Below are 17,423 nucleotides of genomic sequence, written 5' to 3' on the forward strand. Positions count from 1 at the left end.
CTCTGAACACAGTGAACACAGACAGGCATTATGATCTTAAGTGACCAAAGTTATATATTATCATGTGTTGACAAACTCAGTGCCATCACTAAGGCAAATCATGTATAAAACATATCTATTCATGACAAACGTAAAAAATGTCACTGTATCACCATGTTTTGTTATGTATTATGTTCTTTACTTTTGGCTTTGATTATCTGACATGTTATAAGTGAGGTGCAAATGTACTCAAATACTTCCTGAGATGTGCATAAACGTGCTTTCTCAACAATGTTATAGCCTGTGTGGCTGAGAGTTATATTTAAGTAGGGTTTTCTTTTTGAATGATGCCAAAAAAGTGCAACAAATGCTTCATAGCATACTTTCAGTAATAGGCACACTGGTGCATACAGACTCTTATCAGCATAAAGTGTTGAAAAAATCGTATAAGCACACTCCTCTTATAAAGGAACAAATCACTGAGTCAACCATTTACCTTGGATGATAATGATAATGATAATGATGATAAGAGGAGGACGTGAGTTTTGAAATATGACAGTGTTAATAATTTACAATGACTCCAGTAAATAATGATAAGAAATGAAAAACACAGTAAATGTATCATATACTGTACATTGGGAGAACAAGAAAACTCTCCATGTCTAGTGCACTGTTGTTTTCCATGTTTCTTCCCTGAAATATATATTTAAAACAAGTTGCTCCTATAGTTTCAAAGAAATCTGTTTGATTCATCAAGACAAACTTTTTCAAAGACAGACTGTTAAATACATAATGAAACATAAGATGATGTCCAAATTGCACAGTAATATATGATATCAATAACATCAATGGGATCATCACATAGTTGATAATTTTTAAAATCTGTTTATAATGCATGTACAGTACTTACATTAATAATCAATTTTAACAACAGGGAATTGCTACAAGTAAACATCATGTGTTGACAACCAAGCAAAGCTGGTAGGAGAATCTTGAGATAAGTTTTTATATAAGGATGGATTTTTTTTCAGCTCAAATGGGTTTAAATTTGTAATTTAAACATGATGCCATCTCCAAGGCAAATCATGTATATCTATTAATGACAAATGTTAAAAATGTCTCTCTGTCACTATGTGTTAATATGTATTGTGTTCTTTACTTTTGGCTTTGATTATCTGACATGTTATAAGTGATGTGCAAATGTACTCAAATACTTCCTGAGAGGTATACAAATGTGCTTTTTTAAACAATGTTATGGCCTGTGTGGCTGAAAATTGTATCTGAATGAGGTTTTCTTTTTGAATGATGCCAAACACTTCAAGAAAAGTGTTGAAAATGCTTTGTCGCATACTTTCAGTAACAGGCACACTTGTGCATACAGACTCTTATCAGCATGAAGTCTTGTAAAAATTGTATCAGCACACTCCTCTTGTAATGGTATTAAGTACTCAGTCAACCATTTACCTTGGATGATAGAACGTGAGGAGGACGTGAGCTTTGAAGTATAAGGGCACAATGACTCCCATAAAAAATGATAAGAAGTGACATCAATATTATAAAAACACAATAAATGTATCATATACTACACAAGGGGAGAACAGGAAAGGTCAAGAGAGGTCTCCATGTTGTTTGTGTGTTCCTATCAGCACGTATTTCAAGTTCAAGTTCAAGTTTATTGGACACATCAATATAACAAGTTATAACAAAAGACAACACACATATCAGTAGGACAAGAACTATCCATAATGAATAAATAAATGAAGAAGTGCAATAGTACGCAGTGTAAATGGCTGCATGTTGAATTAATAAATATAATAACAATGTAATAAATAGCTAAAAAAAATGGATATGGTGTTATTCCCTTGATTTAGATAAGAGCATTAGTGGGGCGTAAGGGGGCACTAGTGGAATGAAAGGGGTGGGGACCAGGTTGAGATGAATGGATGGGGGCAGCTGTGGTTGGACCTGACCAATGCCGATACCACACAGATTGGTTGAGATCGCTCTGCAAATATACCATGTGCCTAGTAACATCAGGAACCTCATCCTGGATTACAACAACGATTTCAGGCTAAGAGTTGACTTCTGGGTCCGCAACATCCAACTGGCACTGGCTAGAAAAGGGAATCATAACAGGCTGTACCATCTCCGTAACCCTTTTTCGCCCTGGCTATAAACATGATTGTAAAATCTGCAGAGGTGGAATGCAGAGGCCCCAAGACGAAGTCTGGTGTGCAACAACCTCCAATCAGGGCCTTCATGAGAAATCTCACCATCACAACAACATCAGTATCTGGCACCAGATGGATCCTCCAAGGCCCAGAGAAGCTCATTAAATGGGCAAGGATGAGTTTCAAACCCAGCAAGTCTAGGTCATTGGTGCTGAAAAAGGGGCAGGAAGTGGACAAGTTCTGCTTCACATTCCATTCCATTCCATTCCATCCATTAGCAAGCAGCTGGTGAGGAGTCTGGGAAAGATCTTTGACACCTTAAAGACTCTACTTCCATCAAAAAGACCATCAAAGACCTCAAAGACTGGCTCATAAAGGTGGACATTTATTTGTAAATATAAGTATTAAGTCCCATAGACCTTCCCATCGGGATTAAAATGCTGATTATGAACCACATGGCCTGGGGTTCAATACCGGGGGGAGCCTGTGCTAGTTGTCACTCCTCCTCTCTCAGCCTCTGACACACTCTGCTGTACACGGGGAGTTAAAGGCATTAGAGGTTGCTATAATGACTCTCCATTTTACAAAATCACCATGATGTACTGATCACCAGCAAAATATTTCATCATGGTTAAGCGTTACAGACCATTAAGTTATTCACTCTCATTGACTTCAATGCAGTACTTTACTAATTATATGCAGAATTAAGTTAATGTTTATTGTCAACTGCTGTCAGTGACATCTGTGTTGTCCTGATGGTCTAGTGGTCTAAACACATGCCCTGAAACTATAAGGTCATGGATTTGAATCCAGCCTGGTTCCAAGATGTGTGCATCCTCCTGTTTCTGCCCATCTGTTGTAAACTCTTGTGGTTTGAAAGGTGTACAACACAAATGTGTCATTATGTGCTTTGACCCACTTGATGTTTGCGGCTATATTTATTATATTACTTTTCATTAATAAGTAATTGTTTTATGAGATATGAATCAGTGCTGTCAATGACCCATTGAAGTGCTTCACCAATGAGTGGTAGGTATGGTCCTTTGAGCACTAACACAGGCCTATAAATTCTCACAGTCTCACTCACTGGGAGATTTACACTTTCAACTTTTTCCTGGTTTAAAGCACAGTCTCTCCAAGGTATGTACAAACACTGGCAAAGTAATGAATGTTATGCACAGCAGCATAATTTGAAAATATAGTCTTAAGATTGTACATTTGTATTGAATTTGTCATTTCACCAAGTCGGCATATTGTGCAGTTTTCTGGGGTTTATCAGGACATCTTTGTTGTCTTTTTTAACAGGTTTGTGTCCTGGATGTTGTCCAGAATGGGGGTGCCTGGGGGTTTATTGTTGATCTTAATTTTGCAGATTATTACAGGAAGCACTTCAGGTAAACCATCTGACATCTCATCATCTTGGGTTACACATTATGACACATATTCACTGTGTAATTGCTTTTTCCCTTTTGATTTTTGGAAATTTAAATAGATTTGGTACATTTCCCCCCCTTTTGTGTCACACATGAATGAACTTCTATTGAAAGACTTTAATCAATTGATGCATTGAATTTGCCTCCCCACACATAAATCATAACTGCCGACATCATATATATCGGGATGGATTACACAGATTCTACTCTCATAAATAATAATAATAATAATAATAATAATAATAATAATAAAACCTCACATCCAGTATATAAGAACATAGTAATGCGATAATAATATTGTTAAAATACGGATATCTAATCCAGATGTAAAAGCTGGCAATCACACTCTTAGCTTCAATTTATTTCTACAGATATTACTCTGAGGAGATTTGAAAAGACCTTCATAAATCAGTGTGACTTTACTCATAGACTGCCTAATTAAAAAGTATTTATGTCGCTTGAATGTAATAGCTTTACTTTCACTGTTTCATTCAGAAAAGCTGCTGAAAATAAGTAACAGCCTGCATCACACTATCTCTCTGCTTTTCACAGGGACACTTGTCTCCAGTTGTGATTTGTGTCATGATGAAGCCACCTGCCAGGAGTCACGAGAAAGAGGCGACACCTTTGCCAGTCAGGCGCTCTCTTGTGTCTGTAAAGATGGTTATGTAGGCGATGGTCTCACCTGTTACAGCACAAAACTCTGCAGTGACTCTTCTTGCTGTAGCCAAGGTTATCACTGGTCGCCAGACAGCGGCTGTGTGGACACTGACAAGTGCTCCCTCCCAGACTCGCCCTGTGCTCCACCTCAGGTTTGCCAAAACACACCGGGCTCCTTTGAATGCATGGAGCCTTCCTCCAGCACCAGATCAGGCCCCTCTTCCCAGTCTGTCCAGTTCAACTGTGGAGACAATGTTTGTCCTATAGGCATGGACTGCATCGGAAATAATGGGCATGACTGTGCCGACCCCTGTGACAACTACACTGTACTGGATGATGAGTGGCGTTCAACTAATAATACAATGAATCCGATCCTACACTGTGACATAAATGTTAATTGGCAAGGCTGGTATCGCCTGTTCCTGGGGCAAACCAATGCTCATATTCAGAGAGTTGCGTAGCTGAGCAAAGTTGTGGAACCGATGCTCCTCTGTGGATAACAGAACCTCATCCCACACAGTCAAAGGAAATTGTAAATCGCAATGTGTGTGGTGCCTGGAGAGGCAGCTGCTGCACTTTTCGCTCACACGTCATAAAGGTCAAGCTCTGTTATGAAAACTATTATGTCTACAAACTTGTGAAGCCAATAGGATGCAATCTTGCATACTGCACAGGTATTGGTCTATTTCAAACATCTTTACAGTGATACAAAAAATTAAATTTGCTCACCTAAACCATGGATTTAATGTCTTATGAACATTTTTCATGAACATTTTTTTCATTGTTCTCTGTTGTTTACAGAGGTTAACAGAACAGAACCTGCAGTTGCTTCAACCACACCTGATCCAAGACCACAAAGCTCCACCATCGCTCAGGTGACATCTGACATCACGGACGTAACAACAGCAGGTAACAGCACAGCAGTTGAGGGGCAGGTCCGCCTGGCTGATGGAAACAGTTCCTGCTCTGGTAGAGTCGAGATCTTCCACCGAGGACAGTGGGGCACAGTATGTGACGATGCCTGGGACCTGACTGATGCTCAAGTGGTGTGCAGACAGTTGGGCTGTGGCAGGGTCCTGTCAGCACCACAAAATGCACGCTTTGGACAGGGCAAAGGGCCTATTTGGTTGGATAATGTCATGTGTACAGGCAGCGAATCAGAGCTCAGCGAGTGCAGACACCAAGGGATTGGATCTCACAACTGTGGACACCATGAGGATGCTGGTGTAGTCTGTGAAGGTAAACACAAACTTGAGCAGCTAAAGTCAATGAAATCTCGCTGTGTAACGGCCTGTCTATGGTATTATATTTAGGATTTTAGTCACCATCTGTTACAGAAATATGATATATGTGATTTACACTTCACTTTTATTTTATTGATTCTATTTTTGGTTTCTCACAGATATCATTGTTTTCATGAAGTCCATCTTTCAACACTATTATGTTGTATGCTTTTCTGTTAGCTGGTTCACCAGTGAGGCTGGTCAACTCTGACAACCGCTGCTCTGGCAGAGTGGAGGTCTACCATGAAGGACAGTGGGGGACAGTGTGTGACGATGCCTGGGACCTGAACGACGCCAATGTGGTGTGCAGACAGCTGGGCTGTGGCGAGGCTCTTTCAGCTCTACAAAATGCAGCTTTTGGACAGGGCAGTGGACCCATCTGGTTGGATGATGTCAGCTGTTCAGGAAATGAACCATCGATAACAGACTGCAGACATCAAGGATTTGGGGTCCACAACTGCGGTCACATTGAAGATGCCAGTGTTGTTTGTTATGGTAAATGTTTATTGCTTACATTAAACAAGAAATTTCCTCATCAATAAGTTTCACTTTTTACCACACAAAATATATTTTGCTTTGTAGCACAATAAGTCAACACTTGGTGCCCAGTGATAAACCAATCATGTTGACCTATGATAAAGACAGGGGGCTTTTTACTTATTAATGCTGATAACAGTGCAGGCTGTTGTTGTCTTGTGAGTTCACAGAGACTTTTCTTTTAGTTCAACCAGAACTCAACAGCACAAATTTACCAACCACACCTGATCCAAGACCACAAAGCTCCACCATCGCTCAGGTGACATCTGACATCACGGACGTAACAACAGCAGGTAACAGCACAGCAGTTGAGGGGCAGGTCCGCCTGGCTGATGGAAACAGTTCCTGCTCTGGTAGAGTCGAGATCTTCCACCGAGGACAGTGGGGCACAGTATGTGACGATGCCTGGGACCTGACTGATGCTCAAGTGGTGTGCAGACAGTTGGGCTGTGGCAGGGTCCTGTCAGCACCACAAAATGCACGCTTTGGACAGGGCGAAGGGCCTATTTGGTTGGATAATGTCATGTGTACAGGCAGCGAATCAGAGCTCAGCGAGTGCAGACACCAAGGGATTGGATCTCACAACTGTGGACACCATGAGGATGCTGGTGTAGTCTGTGAAGGTAAACACAAACTTGAGCAGCTAAAGTCAATGAAATCTCGCTGTGTAACAGCCTGTCTATGGTATTATATTTAGGATTTTAGTCACCATCTGTTACAGAAATATGATATATGTGATTTACACTTCACTTTTATTTTATTGATTCTATTTTTGGTTTCTCACAGATATCATTGTTTTCATGAAGTCCATCTTTCAACACTATTATGTTGTATGCTTTTCTGTTAGCTGGTTCACCAGTGAGGCTGGTCAACTCTGACAACCGCTGCTCTGGCAGAGTGGAGGTCTACCATGAAGGACAGTGGGGGACAGTGTGTGACGATGCCTGGGACCTGAACGACGCCAATGTGGTGTGCAGACAGCTGGGCTGTGGCGAGGCTCTTTCAGCTCTACAAAATGCAGCTTTTGGACAGGGCAGTGGACCCATCTGGTTGGATGATGTCAGCTGTTCAGGAAATGAACCATCGATAACAGACTGCAGACATCAAGGATTTGGGGTCCACAACTGCGGTCACATTGAAGATGCCAGTGTTGTTTGTTATGGTAAATGTTTATTGCTCACATTAAACAAGAAATTTCCTCATCAATAAGTTTCACTTTTTACCACACAAAATATATTTTGCTTTGTAGCACAATAAGTCAACACTTGGTGCCCAGTGATAAACCAATCATGTTGACCTATGATAAAGACAGGGGGCTTTTTACTTATTAATGCTGATAACAGTGCAGGCTGTTGTTGTCTTGTGAGTTCACAGAGACTTTTCTTTTAGTTCAACCAGAACTCAACAGCACAAATTTACCAACCACACCTGATCCAAGACCACAAAGCTCCACCATCGCTCAGGTGACATCTGACATCACGGACGTAACAACAGCAGGTAACAGCACAGCAGTTGAGGGGCAGGTCCGCCTGGCTGATGGAAACAGTTCCTGCTCTGGTAGAGTCGAGATCTTCCACCGAGGACAGTGGGGCACAGTATGTGACGATGCCTGGGACCTGACTGATGCTCAAGTGGTGTGCAGACAGTTGGGCTGTGGCAGGGTCCTGTCAGCACCACAAAATGCACGCTTTGGACAGGGCGAAGGGCCTATTTGGTTGGATAATGTCATGTGTACAGGCAGCGAATCAGAGCTCAGCGAGTGCAGACACCAAGGGTTTGGATCTCACAACTGTGGACACCATGAGGATGCTGGTGTAGTCTGTGAAGGTAAACACAAACTTGAGCAGCTAAAGTCAATGAAATCTCGCTGTGTAACAGCCTGTCTATGGTATTATATTTAGGATTTTAGTCACCATCTGTTACAGAAATATGATATATGTGATTTACACTTCACTTTTATTTTATTGATTCTATTTTTGGTTTCTCACAGATATCATTGTTTTCATGAAGTCCATCTTTCAACACTATTATGTTGTATGCTTTTCTGTTAGCTGGTTCACCAGTGAGGCTGGTCATCTCTGACAACCGCTGCTCTGGCAGAGTGGAGGTCTACCATGAAGGACAGTGGGGGACAGTGTGTGACGATGCCTGGGATCTGAACGACGCCAATGTGGTGTGCAGACAGCTGGGCTGTGGCGAGGCTCTTTCAGCTCTACAAAATGCAGCTTTTGGACAGGGCAGTGGACCCATCTGGTTGGATGATGTCAGCTGTTCAGGAAATGAACCATCGATAACAGACTGCAGACATCAAGGATTTGGGGTCCACAACTGCGGTCACATTGAAGATGCCAGTGTTGTTTGTTATGGTAAATGTTTATTGCTCACATTAAACAAGAAATTTCCTCATCAATAAGTTTCACTTTTTACCACACAAAATATATTTTGCTTTGTAGCACAATAAGTCAACACTTGGTGCCCAGTGATAAACCAATCATGTTGACCTATGATAAAGACAGGGGGCTTTTTACTTATTAATGCTGATAACAGTGCAGGCTGTTGTTGTCTTGTGAGTTCACAGAGACTTTTCTTTTATTTCAACCAGAACTCAACAGCACAAATTTACCAACCACACCTGATCCAAGACCACAAAGCTCCACCATCGCTCAGGTGACATCTGACATCACGGACGTAACAACAGCAGGTAACAGCACAGCAGTTGAGGGGCAGGTCCGCCTGGCTGATGGAAACAGTTCCTGCTCTGGTAGAGTCGAGATCTTCCACCGAGGACAGTGGGGCACAGTATGTGACGATGCCTGGGACCTGACTGATGCTCAAGTGGTGTGCAGACAGTTGGGATGTGGCAGGGTCCTGTCAGCACCACAAAATGCACGCTTTGGACAGGGCGAAGGGCCTATTTGGTTGGATAATGTCATGTGTACAGGCAGCGAATCAGAGCTCAGCGAGTGCAGACACCAAGGGATTGGATCTCACAACTGTGGACACCATGAGGATGCTGGTGTAGTCTGTGAAGGTAAACACAAACTTGAGCAGCTAAAGTCAATGAAATCTCGCTGTGTAACAGCCTGTCTATGGTATTATATTTAGGATTTTAGTCACCATCTGTTACAGAAATATGATATATGTGATTTACACTTCACTTTTATTTTATTGATTCTATTTTTGGTTTCTCACAGATATCATTGTTTTCATGAAGTCCATCTTTCAACACTATTATGTTGTATGCTTTTCTGTTAGCTGGTTCACCAGTGAGGCTGGTCAACTCTGACAACCGCTGCTCTGGCAGAGTGGAGGTCTACCATGAAGGACAGTGGGGGACAGTGTGTGACGATGCCTGGGACCTGAACGACGCCAATGTGGTGTGCAGACAGCTGGGCTGTGGCGAGGCTCTTTCAGCTCTACAAAATGCAGCTTTTGGACAGGGCAGTGGACCCATCTGGTTGGATGATGTCAGCTGTTCAGGAAATGAACCATCGATAACAGACTGCAGACATCAAGGATTTGGGGTCCACAACTGCGGTCACATTGAAGATGCCAGTGTTGTTTGTGAAGGTAAATGTTTAAACAGGAAATTTTCTGTGTAAACATTTCCTGTGTCTCGCTGTGTAACAGCCTGTCTATGGTATTATATTTAGGATTTTAGTCACCATCTGTTACAGAAATATGATATATGTGATTTACACTACACTTTTATTTCATTTATTCTATTTTACCTTCTCACAGATATTGTTTTTCATGAAGCCCATCTTTCAACACTATTATGTTGTATGCTTTTCTGTTAGCTGGTTCAGTGAGGCTGGTCAACTCTGACAACCGCTGCTCTGGCAGAGTGGAGGTCTACCATGAAGGACAGTGGGGGACAGTGTGTGACGATGCCTGGGACCTGAACGACGCCAATGTGGTGTGCAGACAGCTGGGCTGTGGCGAGGCTCGTTCAGCACTACAAAGTGCAGCTTTTGGACAGGGCAGTGGACCCATCTGGTTGGATGATGTCATCTGTTCAGGAAATGAACCTTGGATAACAGACTGCGGACATCAAGGATTTGGGGTCCACAACTGCGGTCATGGTGAAGATGCTGCTGTGGTCTGTGAACCCATTTGAAAAAATAATATACTTGTATTGCATATATTGCAAAGTATGTTTCAAGTACATTTATATAAATATGTACTTATTTTAAATAGATTGAAAGTATATTAATTTGAAGCTATCATGAAATACTCAATAGTATATTTTTACCGCATTTAATTTAAAATTGAAATATGGTGTACTTCTTTTTTAAGATTTTTTTTTTTTTTTAACATTTTATTTACATTTTAATTACAAAAGAAAACACAAGGACAGTATGCTAGAAGTTACAGACATAAAGCAAAAACAAATAAATATAACATACTTTCTTACGAAATCATTACATCACCAATCCTTCTTGACAGGACTTCTCCGTTCTACCTACAAGGATCGAGTTTCAATTTCATTGTGCTGGTTTTATATCCCGAACAGTCAAAACACTTCTTAACTTAAATGTCTTTATATTGTCTTTTGTAAGTGTCTATGGTCTATCTAAGCCATTGCCTCTGTAAAGCCCCTGTAGGGCCGAGGCTGCACGTTCCAACATCATCAGTGCTATGAAGTCCTTAGGCATTGTTTCAAACAAAAACAGTTTAATTTCCTTACTTTCCAATTCATAAGAATGATCATTTTCACAGAAAGGAAAGCCAATGTTCTCAGGCGTTGTGTTTCAATTCATCCACTTTAACTCCCAACAAACACATTTTTTGTGGCATAGTGATACATCCGCATTTAATATTGAACTTAACATTTTTTGTACTCCCAAAATTGTCTTATTTCTGGACAGTGCCATAACATATGTATTAGAGATCCTCTCTCTCTCTCTACAGCCATACCAATATAGATCTGACATATTAGGATTACCTTTGTTCAGTTTCTGTGGAGTTATATATATTCGATATAAAATCTTCATCTGTGTAAGTTTATATCTAACACATTTTGATGAGTAATTTGTATGTCACATAATAGAGTCCTATTGTTCTAGTGGTAGGTGTTTTCCTGGATCACGTTCCCATTGTGATTTGACTTTATCCATGCCACTACAGAAGGAGAGAGATATAAGTCTGTAAAGTTTACTTTCTGCCTCTATTTTTTACAATCTCTTCCAATTTATTATCTGTATCTTTATCTGAGGCCAGTATGGTACCTTGAGATATGAGTTTCTGTACTATAGATTTCAGCTGTAGATATTTCAGAAAACACAGATAATTGAGGTTGAAATTAGCTTTAAGCTCATTGAACCTCATTATTCTCTCCTGCTTTACAATTTGGCCTAGATTCTTAACGTTGTGGCCTTCCCATTCCTTATTACTAAGAGTCTTCCCTCCAGCAGTCATGCAGTTGAGCAGAGTCGCTTCCCTCTTGTTCCAATTTACTTTATATCCTAAAAGATTGACAAACTCATTTATGAGCTTAAATAAGTGTGGCACTGAGATTGCTGGATTTGAAAGAGTTCAAATATATCATCTGCATATAAAATTATTTAAAAATCATACCCATATACAGTATAGTAATACCACTTATTTGTTGGTTAGCTCTAATAGCACATGCCAGGGGTTCCAATGCCAAGATAAAAATCTATTGGTGAGACTGGACATCCTTGCCTTGTATATCTAGTAAGAATGAGGACACAATTCTGTTTGTTTTAACACAGGCAAGTGGTTTGTAATAAAGTGCCCTAATCCACTGTATACATATAGGTCCAAAGCCGTATTTTCCTTAAGTATGAAATGAATACGGCCATTCGATCCTGTTGAATGCTTTTTCAGCATCAAGCGATAACATTACCGCTGGATGCTGAAGTGAAGCAGCTCTGTACATTATATGAAAGATCCTTCTCATGTTGCTTGAAGCATGCTGGCCTTTTACAAATGCTGCTTAGTCAAAATGGACCAATGAGTGCACCACTCTTTCAAGACGTATTGCAAGTATTTTAGCGAATAACTTGCAGTCATTGTTAAGCAGACTAAGAGGTCTGTAATTTCTCATTTGCATATAATCTTTTATGGCCAGTTTTACCTCTGCATCGGTAATATATTCCTCAAGTTCTTTTTTGTCTGTCTCTTCAACCGAAGATAAACACATATTACTAAAAAAAATTGTGAGCTTCCTTTAAAATCGAATGAACCGCTGATTCATATAATTTCATATAATATGTTTTAACAGTGATTAATTTACTTTGGGTCTTGTATAAGTCTTCATTACAATATTTGATATTAAATGTTTGGATTCTATTTTTCTTAGTCTCATTGCCAGCATTTTGCCTGCCTTCTCACCAGACTCAAAATATTTTCTTCTAAGTTTAAACAATGTGAATGTGGTTTCTTCATGCATTATTTCTTGCAATTGTGCTCTGCAAAGTAACACAGAGTACCTTAATATGTGATTGTCTGGTTCCCTCATATGTCTTTTTTCAAGCTTGTTCAATTCTTCTTTTAGGGAATTTTCCCTCATTCTTCTCCCTCTTTTTAGCAGTTAAGTAACTAATTATCCATCCCCTACATGCAACCTTAAATATTTCCCATACTATCTGTATTGATGATACTGAATTCATATTTACAGTGAAATACTCCTTTACTTTGGCCCTTATTGAGGAGAGCAGAGCAGAGTACATGTAAGTACATGTTAATACAGTTTAAAGTCTACCTTATAATATATGTTAGGAATATTAAATCACACGAAAGAGTACTGGAAATGCTCAAGCAAAATGTATAATATTCTAATGTAAATGTACTTGTAATCTATTTTAGTACATTTATAAAATGGTTGCTTGTTGTTTGTTCACCCTTATACTTTATTGTAAATAAAGGCTTTTTAACTTAAATTAGAGTTTTTTTTATTCCTGCTCCACGCATGAGTGCCTGAAGTTTTTTTTTTCTTCTATGGGATGACCCTTTTCTTCAAGAGCACCTGCATTTTTCTTTAGTTTTATATGATCAAGACAGTCCTCTAGCACACTACTACCTCTTTTTCACAAGTTTACACTTAAAGTGTACTGAAAATGCTCAAGCAATATGTATAATATTCTAATGTAAATATACTTGTAATCTATTTCAGTACATTTCATGTACATTATAAGTGCAACACAGTAGAGTATATTTAAGCACATTGATAGTATACTTTAAAGACAGCTATATTTTTAGGAGTTTTCAAGTACATTTAAAGTATATTGGAAATGCTCAAGCAGTATGTGTAAATACACTAATGTAGATGTTTTTGTAATCTATTAATGATAGATTTTATGTACACTCAAAGTACAATTTACATTACACTATAAATGTATTTCAGTTGTACTGTAAATCAAAGAACAGAATGAGGAAACATAAAACAAGTAGTATATTTGCAGTATATAAAGTATACTTAAAAAAGTTCCATTTTAGCACCATCAAGTATACTTGATGGCATGGCGGCTCAGTGGTTAGCACTGTTGCCCCACAGCAAGGTCCTGGATTTCAATTTAATCAATGAATCAGTCTCATAAATGTAAGTTCTTGTCCCAAACAGTGACCTCTGTTTACTGCAGCTCAAAGAAACAATCAACCACTTTAAGGGTAAATGAAGACATTTATTAATAGCTAAACGTCTTGAGGATACATGATAAAGCATAAGATAATATACAAAAATAAATAAAAATAAAGTAAAATAAATAAAAAAAAAAAAAGTAAATTGGAACAAGAGGGAAGCGACTCTGCTCAACTGCATGACTGCTGGAGGGAAGACTCTTAGTAATAAGGAATGGGAAGGCCACAACGTTAAGAACAGTAACAGCACAGCAGTTGAGGGGCAGGTTCGCCTGGCTAATGGAAGAAACAGCTGAGTACTCCTGATGAGTAGAGATCTCTAACTGAGGACAGTGGGGTGTTGTGGAAACTGTCTTAAAACTCTGAACACACATGAAATAATACACAAAACTCTGCTGGGTTGAAGATTAAAAATGATTATTGTACAATAAGAAGACAGAGCTCACACAAAGATTTGCATCAGCTTGTCTTAACGAACAAGAGCAATGAAATGATCTGTGATTGGCCAATGTATATTATTTTTCACTTTCAACCTGTTGGCATAAGGCTTACATGATCATGACATTGAAGATGCCAGTGTTGTTTGTGAATGTAGGTTTTCTTTTATATTGTCAAATGTTTGGACACCATACATTTGAAATTACATACTGAGGTGAGGGTTTATGGAGGTTTCCTATCTTGTGTCCAGTATTTACTGTCTCATCCTCTTCCTCTCACACTTTTATTTGGTGACCTTATATCTTTTTCTTTGGTCCAGCATCCTCCACTTATTCAACTTATTTGTGGCCATGATAAACTCCAAGTAGGCCTGAGGGGTGTACTACGACGTGGGATTAGTGGGTTAGCGAGGTATGTTGAGACTAAAGCCAAGGTTTTCAATATCAAAGGTGGCTCTCTTTTAACCTGGCTAGATCACCATGGTAACTTATGCTGCAAATTTAACCTGGTGCAGAGCAGGTTATATTCCGAGTTTCAGCTTAAATCGGCAATAAAAAGCGCTGCCCTTTCACTAACTACCTGATTTGCGGCCAAGTCCGTTTAACACTGCTGGTACTGCAGCTATTAGAACACCGATTAGAAAATTGATAAGTCTTTTATCACACTTACCATTGATTTGATATGTCATATGGTAAATTTGTAATGGTGCAAGAGGTTAGGGTTACTTGCTGGATGGGATTTTGTTACAATATATCAAACTGTATTTCAAATAAAAAAAAATAAAAAACAAAAAACTAATGAAGAAATACTTTGAACAAAAGAAATTAGTCTATTGGTATTCATCACAGATAATATTCAATCTATAATATTAATTTCACTTTGATTTGGCCAAAACCTGAAGTGATTTTCACTTATGCTTCATTATGGGACAGAGTCAGACCTGAATGCACTTCTTGAGTATAATGTTTAAATCTGCAGCATCAGTTTAAAGTTTAAGAGCTCTGGGTGTGGAAGGTACGGAGAGTGCTTTGAGTGGTAAAATAAGTATATAAACTAATTACATAATAAATTAATGAATTAGTGTTTTAATTAACAAATTTACATGATCAGCAATTCTGCCAGCATTCATCTCTCACCTTATTTGCAGCAACAGTGTTTCATTTTGCTGTGATAATTTATATTATTCATAGCTCTCTGTTATGATCTGTTCCTCCCGACTGAAGTACGCAGCACGCGATCATTCCAATTTGTGCGGAAAAAGAGTCAATGACACGCAAAATGCCCCCTTTTATGGGGACGTGCACAGAGCCTGAAGCAGAAAACCTGGGTTGGCAAAGAAAGTTCATATCCACCGTTGTGATACCACTTATCTCTGATCACATGTTTAGAGTTTGTTGAGCCAGCTAACACAAAGAAAGCCTGAGTAAGTTGAACTTGCTTCTTAGTACACTCCTCTGGTTTGAGCCCATTCTCTGGCAACCCGCAACTGCTCCTGGGTCAGAGTGCATAATGATGTACTGTGGTACAAAGTAGAAACCCAGGCAGGAGCCTGTGGAAACACACAGAGTAAAGACTCAATCATTTTTTGTTGTTTGTTAGGGTTAGCAGTAGATGGACCCAAAAGCAGGAGACATCAGGCACAGGAACTGAAGAACTATATTTACACTTGGAAGTGCAGGCAAAGCAAAACTGAACAGGACAGAACAAAACTGAACAACACAGAGCAAAGGATCCAACAAAACTGAACTGAAACACAGGACTGAAATACTAACTGAACTAACAAGGAGATGAGGTGCAGGTGGGGAGATGAACAGAGAAACTCAAGTGACGGGAATGAGGAGATGAAACAAGATAACTAGAAAGAAGCTGATTGGTTGGGAAAACGCTGGGAAAAGAGCAGGACTAACGAGGCTGAATGCAGGGCAGGTGTGAAAGGAAAAGCAGGATGGGGAAAACAAGAAAAAAAATCAGGGGCTGAGGCTTACTGGTGGGACAGGTGTTAATACTAAATTAAAAACCAATCAGGTGTTTAGAGTCAACGGCAAGGCGGCCTACCACCACCCAGCACAGCAGCAGCAGGTGCACACAGAGCAGCAGCGGAGACACAGCAAGCAGCCGAAACAGCAGGAGACACAAGGACCGGAGACAAAACAGCAGCGGCTCCAATCAGCTGGTGGTGATGTCCGTCTACACCACCGGTGGACTCGGCCAGCTAACGAGGGTTCCCTTTAGAGCGTCCAACACAGGCACAGGAAAGTGAGGAGAGAGAGAAACCCGCACGGCTACCAGCATTTACCCGAAATAACCGCAGCGAGGCACACTCAGTGCTGCTTTGACAGACCAAAAGTCCCGGACCGGAAGTGACGCGATGGGGGAGCGCAAGAGGAAGAGGCAGGTGAGGACTGCCACCTTTATATAAAGCTGAACCAATGACCGCCACCAGGTGGAATCAATTATAAACAGCGCCCTCTATGCTGCTACGTAATCATGCACAATCCTCTTCATATATAAATCATCATTCATCAAACTGTCTCAAAATTACATAAATATATCTTCAATCAGTGCACAAGTCACACTGAGCAAACACAGCAAATAAACTTCAGCATTACATTGCCAACCTAGGAACCTTTACTATAACGATTAGAAACATACATTCCTGTTGACATAAACATGAACCAATAAATCTGTCAAGCTTCAATGAAGCAAGCAACAGTATCTCAAGTGGTCCTTAAATATAATTTGCAACCTCTCTCATCTGTCCTTCTCCCACTCAGTCCAGTCTTAACAAACAGGGAGAAAAGTCTGAGAGCATGTGGTAGACTGATGCTGGGACACAGAGTCAGACTGTGACAGAACCATGACAGTTAATTTTTTTCTGTAAACCTACGTGCATGTCTATAAAACCATATAGACATGCATGTTGTTCAGGGTTAAACCCAGACAGCTAGCATAGTGCTAGCTACTATGGTCATCACAATTTAGAAGTGAAATCCTAAATTAACATTAGCTGGTTGGAGATGAAGCAGAAGATGAACTGCTACAAAAGTGTGTAGAGTCATTGCAGCATGAAGAAGATAAAGTTACTTAACATTTATTTGTTGTGTGAATTTTTGCACTGCAGTTGTTTTTTGTTTTAAACATCTTGTGATGCATATGGACACATAGTCAGTGATGTAAGCTGGGGTCTTTTCAACAGGTTTTTAAATATCAGACACCATCGCCCAGGCAATCAAACCAGGTTGATCATCTTGTGTCCAATTAGCATATGTGGTTCATAGGTCTTGATTCACAGTCATCTGCCATCTTGATGCCTTGTT

At 39.8% G+C, this 17,423-nt stretch overlaps 1 protein-coding gene across 1 annotated transcript in view; it reads left to right on the top strand.

Annotated features, from left to right (window-relative positions):
- The first annotated feature begins 5,683 nt into the window (after positions 1-5,683).
- Positions 5,684-17,423, top strand: part of LOC121905204 — an 84,110-nt gene continuing 72,370 nt past the window's right edge. Inside the window, 8 exon segments of the mRNA XM_042423280.1 lie at positions 5,684-6,021; positions 6,249-6,686; positions 6,911-7,225; positions 7,453-7,908; positions 8,115-8,429; positions 8,765-9,094; positions 9,319-9,633; positions 9,864-10,169. Of these exon segments, the coding sequence (XP_042279214.1) occupies positions 5,685-6,021; positions 6,249-6,686; positions 6,911-7,225; positions 7,453-7,908; positions 8,115-8,429; positions 8,765-9,094; positions 9,319-9,633; positions 9,864-10,169 (2,812 nt within the window). The 5' untranslated portion in view covers position 5,684.

This window comes from Thunnus maccoyii, chromosome 2, assembly GCF_910596095.1.
Source record: "Thunnus maccoyii chromosome 2, fThuMac1.1, whole genome shotgun sequence".
NCBI classification, from domain to species: domain Eukaryota; kingdom Metazoa; phylum Chordata; class Actinopteri; order Scombriformes; family Scombridae; genus Thunnus; species Thunnus maccoyii.